Source organism: Citrus sinensis, chromosome 4, assembly GCF_022201045.2.
Source record: "Citrus sinensis cultivar Valencia sweet orange chromosome 4, DVS_A1.0, whole genome shotgun sequence".
In the NCBI taxonomy this organism is placed as follows: domain Eukaryota; kingdom Viridiplantae; phylum Streptophyta; class Magnoliopsida; order Sapindales; family Rutaceae; genus Citrus; species Citrus sinensis.
The window spans coordinates 10,065,126-10,079,600 of NC_068559.1; the positions used below are offsets into that span (position 1 = coordinate 10,065,126).

General features: G+C 32.5%; 1 protein-coding gene across 1 annotated transcript; it reads left to right on the forward strand.

Moving 5' to 3' along the window:
- The first annotated feature begins 1,510 nt into the window (after positions 1–1,510).
- On the forward strand, positions 1,511–4,826 carry LOC102628858 (uncharacterized). Its single transcript, XM_015532457.3, has 5 exons — positions 1,511–1,763; positions 1,997–2,253; positions 2,656–3,101; positions 3,335–3,337; positions 4,234–4,826. Exons 1-5 carry the CDS (start codon positions 1,627–1,629, stop codon positions 4,495–4,497), a joined length of 1,107 nt encoding a protein of 368 aa, XP_015387943.1. The 5' UTR covers positions 1,511–1,626; the 3' UTR covers positions 4,498–4,826.
- Positions 4,827–14,475: the final 9,649 nt, after the last annotated feature.

The window sequence follows — 14,475 nt, forward strand, 5'->3', positions numbered from 1 at the left end:
TAAGGCTGGGGTTTTGTTAAATCCCACGGTTGAAAAAACCAGCCTTTAGGGAAAATTTTTGAAATTGCTTGGAAAGGATCAGTGTGGTAAAAACCATCTTCCATTGTTAAAACGTTTTGAAAATGGCTTTATCATACCAATCGGAGGTTTTCTTTGAAGAGGTAGGTTGGGAAAGTACAATCTGAGAAGATAAACTTTCGGCAGATAAAACAATATTTTGACTTTGGGAAGGAGGTTTTGAAATCTCTTTAGAGGATGGGTTATCTTCCTCGGGGATTTGAGAAAGGGCTTTAGATTTTGAAATGCCTTGTAAGGCAAGCATAAGCTCGGGGGATTTTGTAATGGATTCCATCCACTCTTTTACTTATTGTTCAGAGGAGATAGCATTGTATTGGGTTTCTTGTTCTTCTTCAACTATTTCAATCAAGGATTTAATGGGTATAGCTGAAGAAAGTAATTTTTCTTTAGAGGGAGTAGATTGAGGTTCTTTGGGGGGTTTTTGTAGGTTCGGTATCTTTGAGAACAACTTTACCTTTGTCTCTTTTCTTCGGCGGCATTATCTGTTTTGCAAAAATTCTCCGGCTAGAAAATCAGGAATAAAATTTGTATCACCTTTAATGAACTCAATATCAAAATAAAAAACACTTAAAATGGCTTGCCATCTTGCAAAAATTTGTTTTGATGCAATATTTTGAACATCTTTTTCTAAAACATGTTTTGCAGCTTTGCAATCGATTCTAAGTAGAAATTTTTTATTTAATAAATCATGTTGGAATTTTGAAATGCATAAAATAATGGAAAGAATTTCTTTTTTGATGGTTGAATAATTCTTTTGGTATTCATTCCAATGTGCAGAAACATATTGAACTATCTGTTCCTTATCATTGTCCTTTTGCTTTAATATGCCTCCATAACCTAAATCGAATGCATCAGTTTCAACAATTTTAGGTAATGTAGGATTTGCAAGAAATAAACATGGGATGTTTTTTTACAGAATTCTTTATAAGTCTAACTACTTTAGTATGCTCATCAGTCCAGGCAACATGATTCTTTTTTAACCTATCATGCAAATGTTTGGACATCCTATTGATATTTGGACAGAAATCAAGAATATAATTTAGACTATATATATATATATATTTAAATCAAAATTTGAATGGCTTAGTCACCATTTGAGATTACGCTCAAAAGTAATTTTAAAAAATTAAAAATTAATTTTAATTTTTTAGAAATCATATTTGTTAAATTCACCCAATATTATGTGTATAAATATAAATTTCGGAAATCAACTTTATAGTTAATATAATTATATATATAGTCTTTTTCTACTGAGTTAAAGTAAAAATATCATTAAAATATAAAAATATAAATTTTAATATACTAAAAATTATTATTTTTATTTATTAAAATATTAAAATCTGTATTTTTTTATTTTTACTGATATTCTCACGTTAACGTTAACTATATATATAATATAGTTGAGGAAGAAACTATAAAACCGTAACTGTTTCAATTTCTCTATCCCTACTGTTTCATTTCAAATTTTGTTTTTCAATTTGCTTAATTTTATGATATAGCTGAGTAAAAGGGTTGTTGGGTTTATTTTGAAATCTCTGTGAAATTAGGATGTGCATGTGGCTGTGGGGTTCGACGGCGGCTGGGCTGGTAGAAAAGAAGAAGGTGGTGGTTATAGGAGGTGGCGTTGGCGGCTCTCTTCTTGCTTATCATATTCAGTCCTTTGCTGATGTTGTTCTTATTGACGAGTATGTTTTTTTTTATCTTTTTTTTATCTTTTAATTTTATTCCATTTGTCTTGTATCATTTATTTATTTATTTATTTCTGAATATTGCTACATTTAAAGAATGCATATTACTGGTTACATGTTCTAGGAAAGACACAGCTGGGGGTAATTTCAAATAGAGGCAGTCGTATGTTAAATAGCTGGATGTGTTTGTATGATTTCGTTAAATCCTAATTTGCCGTAAATGGCATCAGGAAGGAGTACTTTGAAATCACATGGGCAAGCTTGAGAGCCGTGGTGGAGCCATCTTTTGCTGTAAGATCGGTAATTAATCACGGGGACTACCTCTCGAATGTGAAGATCGTTGTGTCTACTGCAGTTAGCATAACGGACACTGAAGTGGTGACTGCAGGGGGTCAGACGTTTGTGTATGATTATGTTGTCGTTGCTACAGGTCATGTGGAGTCTGTTCCCAAATCTAGAACGGAGAGGCTTAGTCAGTACGAGAAAGGTGAATGTGTAAATGCTTTAGAAAGAAGTTTAATACTAATTTGTCTTACAGACTTTTTTGGATGAAAATCCATTTTTCTCAAATGGCAGTGCTGAAAATTAATAAATGCGAGTCGTAGGCTATGTACCCCGATTACAACATGTAAATTATTCTGTTTGGATCTCGGAAAGGCAAACACACGCAAATTAGAGAACGAGAGGGAGGGTAATTGGAAAAAAAAAGAGAACTAAGATCATATTTTTAATCATTTCAGTCTGTGGAAGGCTGGTGTTTTATCCAACATTTTCAGTTCATGAGCTTATCATGTCTTTATCTTATTAGAATCTATTATTAGCATCTGAGCAAAACAGTATTCTGCTTCATTGTTTAATAGTTTTTCCTTCCTTCTTTTTCCATTAACAGATTTTGAGAAAGTAAAATCTGCTAATTCAGTATTGATTGTTGGTGGTGGCCCCACTGGCGTGGAACTAGCTGGTGAAATTGCTGTTGACTTCCCAGATAAGAAGGTGATTCTGGTGCACCGGGGGCCAAAATTGTTAGAGTTTGTTGGTTCTAGGGCTTCCCAAATTGCTTTGGATTGGTTGACATCAAAGAAAGTTGAAGTGATTTTGAACCAATCCGTCACTCTGAATACAATATCAGATGGTCTAATTGAAACATCATCTGGAGAAACCATCGACACTGATTGTCATTTCATGTGTACAGGGAAAGCGATGGCTTCATCTTGGCTTAGAGAGACTATTTTGAAGGATAGTTTGGATGGTCGTGGAAGGTTAATGGTTGATGAGAACTTGAGAGTACGGGGTTTTAAGAATGTCTTTGCAATAGGAGATATCACTGATATTCCAGTAAGTCCATTTAATAATTTCCTTCTTTTTTTTGTTCCTTTCGCTTGACTCACAAATGATTAGGGATTTCATTATAGGTACTGGGGGGATAAGGGGATAATCTTTTCACCTGCATGAGTGATAACCTCAGCATATCAGCTGTGGGACTAGGGCTGCAGGTGGGCAGAGGGGTGGTTAGTTGCTTGGGGCAAGTAACGAACCCTTCACATCTTTTTGGTTTTGGTTTGGGAAAGGAAGTTGAGGCAGGGAGTTTTTGTTTGAGACTAACCCAGCTAATGTATGTGAGTGATCTTGATTGTGAGAAGTGCAAGTTCTAATACCTGTGACATTTTTACAACTTTTTGCTTTGTTGGCGCATCCTGCCAACCATCGGTTTACTATGGTGAGACCCTCATAGTCAACCTAGCTTTACTGGTTGCTAATTTACAGTTTGGTTATTTGAATTATTAAGACACTTCATTTTCGCTCTTGTGGCAGCTTGTTCAGTTCTAAATCATTTTGTCTGGCTCTTTGGTCTGCTGATTGAATGAATAGCTCTAAACACTTTTAAATGGTGCTAACATAAGAAAAATCTTCAGATCGTCACCCTGGCAAATCTAGCCCACTTGTTCTTCACCCACATATGAAAAGATATTCTATTGAACTCCTTCCAGTTGTTTTTTCATAGCATTTAGAGATATTTTGTTTCTTAATTTTTTTATTTGCCATGGAATCATTACTAATTTGCTGAGTGACAGTCTTTCTTACCTTTTTTCGTGATACTTGGATTTGCTTAGTATACTTGCTTCTATAAGGCTTTTCAGTGCTGGAGGAAGTGGGCAAATCAGGAAGTCATTAACGTGATTGACTTGGAAGCAAATTTATTCGTCTATTCTCTTTAGCAAAAATGGACTTCCTAACGTAATTAGACCTGTTTCCAAGCAATGAAATGAATTGATGGATTAGGGAAAGCTTCTGTTTTATTGGAGGCATGATTTTGATAAAGTTCTATTGTTTGTCTATTTGTCTAGGTCACAACCATTGAACAAGAGTTTGACTGGTTGTAAATTCACCCCCTTAATATGTTCCTTTCTTCTTGTTTTAACACTTCTAGTCGATTCTATTGTTTACTGCTTGATATGTTGAACATGAGATCAAACAAGGTTACTTGGCTCAGAGACATGCTCTAGTGACGGCAAAGAACCTGAAGAAGTTGATGATGGGAAGAAATAAAGGCACAATGGCTACTTATAAGCTGGGTTATCCAATTGCACTTGTTTCACTTGGAAGAAGAGAAGGAGTGGCGCATTTTCCCTTTCTGACGATGAGCGGTCGGATTCCTGGCTGGATCAAGTCTCGGGACTTGTTTGTGGGCAAGACAAGGAAGCAACTTGGGCTCAAACCTACCGTCACATGAACTGAAAACCAGCCGACATTGTCTCAGTATCATTTACTTGCTTCTTCTTCTGTATTTTATGCGTTATGTGTCGAACAAAGCCAAGAGTACAACTGTTCTTGCAACATTGTGGCAACTGGGTAACTGTTTGGGTGAATCAGCATTTTGTAATTTCCTTTTGTTTTTGCAGAGAAAAATTAAAAATTAAAAATAGATTTTATGTTAATTAATGCAAGTGATTATCAATGTGATAGTATACACTTTATTTTAATTTGTTTAATTTTTGGTGTTTGGCTTATTTTGAGAGATAGTACAGGTATTGTGAATATGGATGTGTGTTGGTAATTTGTTGTGAACTTATAATATTGTTAAAAGATATGTTGAAGAACTAAGAAGTGGTGAATTTCGTTGTCAAAAAGGCAAAGGAACTTTGAAGTTTCTTTTATAGGTGATTTTGTGTTGTTACTTTCTTATTTTCTTTATTGTTGTAGGTTTATAATTTTAGTGGATTCTAGGTTGTGTAAGTTTGTTTTGTATTTACTTTGTTATGTTATTTGTTATTCATAGTTACCTGAAATCAATTAAGATTGTATTGTAGTATTAGCATTTATTGTAGATATAGGATAAAAAACCAAATAAAACAAAAATAAGCCAAACCATAAAGCTAAACCAAACCGAACTGAATTAATTTAGTTCAACTCGGTTCGGTTCTATTGTTAGATTATATTTGGTTCATAAAATTATAGTCCAATTGATTTTAATTTAGTTCGATTATGTGACAAAACCTAATCAAATCCAATAATATTCTTAAATCTGTGACAAACCCTAATCAGCCGGATATAGTATCCAGCTCTAGGTGAGGGATAGGCTTGCCCTCATATTTATTTATCCTTTTTTTGGAATAATATTCTTAAATATGTATGGCAGTTCTTGAAATATAATCAGCAATAAACACGTGCTCTTCTTCACCCAGAATTGAACTCTCAACTCTACATAAAACAGTAGCAATGGAAATCCCTAGCAGACCAAAACCCAAACCAAAAATGTCCGAAAATATACCACTTGATATAATCATAAAGATTTTCATCAGACAACCAGTCAATAGTCTTCTACGGTTCAGATGCATTTCCAAAACTTGTTGTTCCCTAATCGACGGTCCAGATTTCATCAAGCAGCATCTAAACCATTCAGTCAAAACCAATTCCAATTTTAGCTTTATTCTCTAGGGTTTGCATGATCTCTACTCTTTGACACATTAAGTATCCCTGTTAATCTCAACCACCCTTTGGATAATAATGGAAGTGAAGGTGGAGATAGCGCTGAAGTTATTGGTTCATGTAATGATTTGATTGCTTTACTTAATTCTGATGAAGACCTTGCTTTGTGTAACCCATGAACTGGAAAGTTTAAAAGAATCCCAGATAGTGATATTGAGTCGCCTAATGATTTTCATATATGTGGTTGTCCAATTTTTGTATTTGGTCATGATCTTATTAACCATGATTATAAAGTATTCAGGTTAGCAATATTTGAAGGGATTGGTTTTAATGGTTCTAATGTTCTTTTGAATATGAAGTCAACGTTTATAGTTTAAAGACTGATTCTTGGAGAAAAATCAGTAACTTCCTAACGTATCTTCACCATCTGTTTCGATTATTCCAGCTTTTTTATATTATTTCATTCAATGGTCCTTACAGAAGACAATGGTGTATTCGCTGGTGGTGCTACATTGGGTATCTCCTTACCCAATCCATTTTGATTTGCCTAACTCGATTGTGGTTTTGATCTGACGGCTGCGGAGTTTCGAGAATTGCCACAGCCTTATTGTATTGATGGGAACGAGATTGGTGACAAGAAAACTACGTTGGACATGGGGCTTTTGGAGGGGTGTCCATGTGTTGTTTGTAACTATGATTCAGTTTATTTTGATGTTTGGATGATGAAGGAATATGGGGGGTTAAAGAATCTTGGACAAAGTTGTTTTCTGTTCAGCAGCTTACATCAATGGGTAATTTCGCTGTTTTGACACCCTGAGCTTATTCAAAGGACCTGACAAGTTTCTTTTGAAAGTGAATTGCCAGAAATTTGTATGGTATGATTTGGAGAAAAAAATTCTCAGAAGTGTAAAGATTAAAAATCATGATCCTGATGTATTTGCTGTAAAGATCTGTTTGGGAAGCCTAGTTCCTCCAAGTGGTGGTCGTGGTGGTGATGGACTCCATGGCATGAAGCCGCATAAGCAAGAGGAAAGGAAAAAGAGAAAAAAAAAAAAAAAAAAAGGTAGAACAGAAAAGTCTCATTTAAAATATTTCACCATTTATATTGTTTCCATAATCACTATCGTTTATGCGAATAAAATTTTGATTCTTCAATGGACATAATAAGATATAAAGGTATATTAGCACTATGTAAATTTTATGTCTAGTTTCTTTGCTGCATCTCCTAGATTCAGCAATTAGCAATAGATTTACACTGCTCACAGATTCCTTGAGTGAGGTAGAGTTTTGATTGTCTCCATTATCTAGCTAGTAATGTTAAAGTTAATGTTGATGTTAATCATAACTACAATCTCATCTATATTTCGATTATCGATGTACTCATGCATGGATTTCTTGTTCGTCAGGGATGATTTCTTGTCAACAGGGTTTAAGCTGGTTTTATAATCACATGAAGGAGAATGCAGAATAAGTAAGCTAGTAATTTTGCAGTTGGATCAATTGGTTAGTTTTGGCTGATCAATTTTAGTTAGTAATAATATGATCATAATTAACATATTAAGGGTGTAGATTGGAAGTTATATTGATATGATTTTCATTTGTATAATAAAAAATTTATTATATCTTTAATAATTTTGTCAAAATTATTATTTAAAATTTATATTTATTATATATTATTAATTTTTATTTTATAAAGATAACTTTTTTGCCACATCAGCTGTAACTTAAAAGTTACAACACCTTAATCCCAACCCAAACAAGACCTAAGTACCTATAGTTGACCACCCAAATCCACTTATGGACTTTGTAAATGATCTAGTTGTTGATGTTGTTGCAGTTTTCTCAAATGATGACACTTAAATTAGTTGAGCAACATGAAAAAAAAATAGTGAAGAAATGGGGTATTAAAAATTTCTGATAGTAGTTGCTTATTTTGAGGAGTTATATACAACATAGTTTCAATTGTAGTTAGGGTGCACATTTTGTCCGAAAATATCCCTCATACTTTAAAACAGCTAATGCATCTTTACTTTATCTTTTTTTTAATACTGTTATACATGACTATGACTGATATTACATTAGATATTATAATTATTATTTACAAACAGATTATACAATTGAGACCTTCTTCATGGTATGTAATCCTCTGAAGTGATGTTCAGATTCTTTAAACCCTCTCAAATATTCAAGGGTTGTCCACTCCACTCACATTTCGTGAGGGATAGACCGGCTCCACTCAATTATTTGATAATTGAGGGAGGATGGAAATTAACTCTCATAATGTTTTTGTGGAGGCTCGAACCTTGCACTCAACATTGTAAGTGCAAGGGTTCTCCCACTGGGCCAAAGGCCCACTAGTCATCTTTACTTTATCTAGGATAGAGTGTGTTGACTCAACAAGAGTATTATTCACTTAAATGCACATTCCTCAGTTACTGTAACTTCATTATATAATTTCGCTTTGCAATTTTTGTTTTCTTGTTCACAATCTAGAGATAGACCCATGTATCATGATTCATGAATGTTAGGCTTATATCTTTAACTAGCAATTGGATCACAATATGAGTATCTAAGGTTGATCTTGTGTTTTTCTTGTCGTATTGAAACTGGAAAATAGCATCTAACGGATATTGAAAGAACAGAAGCTGTTGACGTAATTGATTAAAGTAACATGCTTAATGCTTTGTGGATAGAGCTCCATGACCAATATATAACATCTTCGGAAAAATTCAGTTTCTGATTAATGTCATTCTCAAGCTAGGAGTCAATGTAAATGGTGCATATGTTTATGAAAATAGTTAAGAAAAAAATGCATGTACTAACATGAATCATGATGATTCATGAATAAGAAAGATATCTCTTATTTGACAATCAAACTTAACTCAAAAGAACATTATATACCTAGATATAATGGCTATTGATCAAAGATCATCAAAACGGAGCACAATGAGTTGGAAGAAGTGAAAATGTGAAATATTTATTTGGATCGGGTGCATTACTTTAGCATGTTTAGGTGGTTTAGATGGTGAAACGATTAATACAGACCTACTAAAAATAGTGGGATCCACTAATTTTTACTTTACATTAATGGGTCATATAGCATATGGAAAAAGTTATTCTTACAAAGAAGTGTATGACACTTAGCAAAAACGACAAGTTTCAAGAAGTTAAAATTATAAAAATTGATAAATTATAAACGTTTGATCATTTTTACCCCTGGAGCGTTTCATCTCTCATAAAGCATGAAGAAATCAGAACATGGTTTAATTAGTTAATTCTAATTAGAAGACCCAATAGTTTATGAAGAGAATATAATATTTAGATTTAGAACTTGGCACTTATGATAGTAAAAAGACAACTTTAAATAGATATAGTATAGACTGTAATATAGAAGGAAACTTTAGACACAACCTACATACAAAAAATTCTTAATTAAATAGTTTAGTAGATTTGATAGTTAATTTAGGTAGAAATTTGAAATTAGAATTAGATAAGATTAATAAAAATTATAAGACAATTTTATATAGTTTAAGAGAAAATAAAATATTCTTTAAGAATTTAGAAGAAAAATTAGATTTTATAAAGGATCAAAATGTAGTGGTTAGATAAGATTACAAGGATAGAAGAAGGAAGATCACAACTCAAGCAAACGGAAAAGAGTTAAAAAATAATGCCAACTTCAAAATTAAAAGATTTAATAGGTAGATTTAAAAAAATTAAAATTAATACTGATATAGGAAGCATTCAACCTATGAAGACTAGAGTTATAGATATTACTAATGGATAAAGGAAAAACAAATAGTCAGTAGTAGTAAATTAGAAGGTAATTATTTAAGAAGGATATTTAACAAGAAAAAGGAAGATGACGAAGTTAAAATAGAAAGTCTAATAGATTTAGATGAACAACTAGAAAGATTTAGATAGAATAAATTAGATTTAATCAATTCTAATATAATATATAAAAAGGGGAATTTATTCAACAAATCTTTACTATATCAAAATAATAGTGAAAGATACGTGTCTTGCACCCATGAGGATCAAATGGTGAAATTAGATTTAATAGACAAACATTCATATAATCATATTAAAGATAAAGACCTAAAACATGCTCATTTAGGATTAGTTATAATAGGAGTAAAAGGATTACATAGAGAGAATTTAGGTGCAAAAGTTTTAATCTATCTTTATGATAATCAGTTCACTAATATAGAACAAGGACTTTTAGAAATCATAGAACTAGATATGAATAATAAAGGAGGAATAATATATTTTACCCCGAATTATCTAGTAAAAGCTAATACATTTTACAAGGATTTAAAAATAGGAATTAAAACTAGAGGATACCATATGAAGACAAATGAAGACAATTTATTAATTTGTACAAGATTTATAGGAAGGCTTAGTGAAAATAGTACAACTAAATATAAGTTAGACAATAATCAGATGATAAATATTCTAGGAACGAAAGGAATTAAGGCCATCCGAGCAAAAAGTTTTTCAGTAGAAACTAATGCAGGATTAGAATTGAAATTAGATAGTTTCATAAAAAGACCAATTTTAGTACCAGAAGATAATATAATTTATTGTAATAGTGATGGTTCAATAAATTTAAGATTTGAAAATTAAAATTATCAACATGCACTACCAGTAGTTAGGATGAAGATTAGAAAGTACTTTAATGTCTATAGAAGAATTCACATGGAAAGAAATGAATAAAATTCTTGATGCCAGATATGACGAATTAATGTTAGAAATGAGTCACGATGAGACAGTAGAAGTTATAGAGAGAGAATACAATACTCAATACATAGATGATATAATAGAAGGAAAATTAGAAGCTACTATGATATTTAAAATACGAGAGTCCATCAAAATAGATGAGTCAATGGGAGAAGCCAGTAGCAATGTTATTAATCCCCATAAACATAGTAGAATAAATTTTAGCCAGTCAGCACCCAGAGATACAACATATAACTTAGGAGGAAAATATCCATTTAACAGAGGAGACTATAAAGGGAAAGATAAAGATTATAAAACCTATGGTAGAAGACAACCTGTAAATGAGATTAGGACATTGCCAATAACAAGTCAATCTAGTAGTATACTAAACTTAGCAGCTTGGGATCCACAAATATGGCCAGAAGTCATAGATAGATGGGAAGTCGATGCAGTAAAAGCTTGGCAAAACCAAACTCACGATGATAATATATGGGAATATTTAGAAACGTTACTAGGAGAAGTAATAGGAAATTGGTATAATACTTATAAAAGAGATTTTGCTGAAAGAGTCTTAAAAAATAAAGCACTAGGTAATAATCCATATAATTTTATAAGTCTTATTAGGGAGATATGCATAAAACTAGACTCAACTAGAGCTAATATTGATTTATAAAATTTAGCCTTAGCTGACCTTGACCAATTACAATTTTCAAGTGGGAAATATCTTAGAGAGTTAAGTAATGATTATGCATCAATTGCCAGCAAAACTGGCAAATCATTTGATGAGGAAATAAAAGACAAATATTTTAGAAAATTACCAGGAATCTTAGGAAGTGAAACAGAAAATGAGTGGAAAAATATGAAATTTAGAAAAGGTTTAGGAATAGGACCAAGAATAATATTTACCTGTAAAATAGTTAGAGACAAATGTATACAAGCGGACATTCAGAAGACGCACAAAAAGCAGTCTTATGATTTCTGTAAAAAGGTTATTTATACTCCACAACAGTATAGAGACCAAAGGTACATAAAGAAAAAGTATAAAAAATATTGCCTTATAAATATAGTAATAAGAGAAAAATCCTTAAGAAGAGTCAGACATATAGGAAAGTTAAAAAGAGTAATAATATGTTAAAAAGCCTAGTAAGAAAAAATGTACTTGTTTCATTTGCAGAGATCCAAAACATCTCGTAAATGCTTGTCCTAATAAAAGAAATGACTGTTTCAACGAACATGTCAATCTTGTACATAACTTAGAAGAAGATGTAGTAAGCATAAGTAGCGATGATAGTGAAGCTTATAATATAATTAGTGATTATGAAATTTTAAAATTTGAAGATTTAGAAAATTTAAATCTAGAACCTAATTCTAAGGAATCCACTGATTCGGAAGATGAAGATTATATTTTTATGAATAAAGAGTTAGAAGGATTGGACTTAGAACAATTAGATGAAAAGTAGAATGTCAACATGAATTTGTACATAGACAAGGATCCAATAATATTAGGTGTCAAATTTGTAGACATTTTCCTAATATAGAACTTAGATATAAGTGTAAAAATTGTAAGATAGAAGTCTGTAAATTTTGTTTAGTTAAGAATTATAAAAACCCACCAATAGAAGTACAAAAGTCTAAACAGATCCTAAAATCCCAGAATTTAGAAATATAAAGATTAAATTAGAAATAGAGATTAAAGTTTTAGTTAGAAAATAAAGAATTTGAGTTTACAAAAAAAATTCATAAGTTAGAACAGAATCAAAATAGACAGGAGAATAAATAGATTATTGAGGCAAAAGAAGAATACTTGGATGAGTGTTTAGAACAACATTCTGAGACATTTGATGATCAACTGCCTCTTAGCAGATCTTCACCTTTTATACCTTAGATTGCTTTACTTTTTTTTTTTGAAAAGAAAGTAAACATTTCCATTAATCACAACACTTTAAATACATCTTGGACCTCAGCAGGAATAGATTCTATCCAGACAGAGGAAGAATTTCTTTCCAAAGCAATCTTAGCTAGGGAATGGGCATAAGCATTACATTGTCTTGGGACATAATGGACTGCAGCTTCTTGGAAATTCCTTAATTGATTTCGAATGTCCAAAATTGTCCAAAAAAATTCTGTTCTGCTACCCTTAGTGTTTTGTTTGCTAATTGAACCACTTCTAAGCAATCAGATTCTAAAATCAGGGAGGTTAGCTAAGCTGTTCTCGCTACTTGGATGCCCCATTGTATTGCTTCAGCCTTAGCAAGATTGACATTTCCACTGAAGTGAGCTTGTTTAGCACCAGCCGCAATCACATTACCTTTTGAGTCTCTTATCTCTGCTCCAAGAACTGTTGTTAATAAATTTTATAATCAATTGCTACTAATGCCAATGTGCAAGTATACACAACAAGTAATAAAGTGATGAATATTCAAGATCGTCTCCACATGGATTGATGTTACTCGAAATGCTATAGCAATCACAATAGTGCAAACCAACTTAAGTCCGAAGTTAACAAACGTAAAATGAGTTCTATCGTAATTGATGATTGTGAGAGAATAAAGTAAAACAATACCGTAATGAAATAAAATAAATTAAATGTGTCTAAGATTCAATTGAGATTATGGTAGTTGAATGATCAAACTTTCCTTATGGGCTGACTGTTTTTCATCAAGTTAACTCCGGTTGTTACGGCAAGTGCTGCAACACTGGGCAGAATTAATCTGCATCCTCAGCTGTTGCATATTGGAACTCTCATACCCTTAAATACACTAGCAATGACCAGTTGCTAATCTACTCATGATATGACTTTATGACCCTTTTAGTCTCTCTACCCTACAAGATGAGAATCTATATCTAGTGTGTCACAAATCTTAACTTCAAGTATTGCCCTTATGGGATTCAAGATAACTTAATCCAGGAAACTTAACTTAAGATCAGGTAATACTCTAATAATATCCGCTAAGACATGCCCTTTTGCTGCTCTATCTTAACTGGAACTATTAAATTGGTGGTCAACCGAAATAACAGTTATATTAATAATAACTACTAGAGTAAAGTACTACAGTAATGACATAACAATACATAAGAACAGTCAAGAACCCATTGGATTGTTTGTCACTCAACTACAAGCAACTCTAGTTCATATTCTGAATGAGAAAAATAAAAATAAATATATTGTTCACGGGATACATCAGAACAATCAAAGAAAGAAGAAGAGTAAAAGTTGAGAACATCAAAAATCAAATCCAAATAACTCTGCTGGAATCCTCAATTTTGCTGAAGCCGTCTCCTTTTTTTCCGATCTTCTTCTCCTCTTTTCTCTAATGTATTAATGATAATCCCCTTGCCCCCTTTCTATGTGGTGAGCGCCCCCCTTTTATACTACAAATTAGGGTAAACAAAAGTCCGTGGGCGTGCATGAGTTAAATTAGGAAACATACAGATCGCCATTCTGCAGCTGGCCCGTGCCTAAGTTGTCTCCCTCATTGCTCCCAGATTGCTACAACACTGGTTGCTCTAACAATAGCTACAACATTGCACTGTTCCCGATTGTGCTTTACTTCTTTTGCGGCCATCTTCTTTCCTCCTCTTGCTAATCTAATGTCTCAACATCCCTTCATGAATTAAGACTTTATGAAAACCTACAATTATGTACCTGTTTTGAGCACAAATTACTTTAATTCAAGCAAAACTTATTAAGACTCAACTAAAATGATTGTTTATGTAAAATATAACCAAAATGTAATAAAAACACCTTATTTGTTCTCTAAGTGATCTTGATTTAAGTCTAGAATTGATGTAATAACCCTCATTTCATAAAGTTATCACACCCCCAAACTTAAACCATTACTTGTCCTCAAGTAATGACAACATACTAATACTTTACGCAAACAATCATGCAACACAACTTTATCTCTTTTATCAAATTTGCAAGGATTCTTCCACATTCAGATCACAATCCCAATCATGCAAAGTGACCATAGTAAATCAGTTCTACGCTTAAGCTTATTTCTGTCCATAGTGTGTGTGTGCTACTTTGATTGAATTCCAGAGATGCTATAACATCACTAAA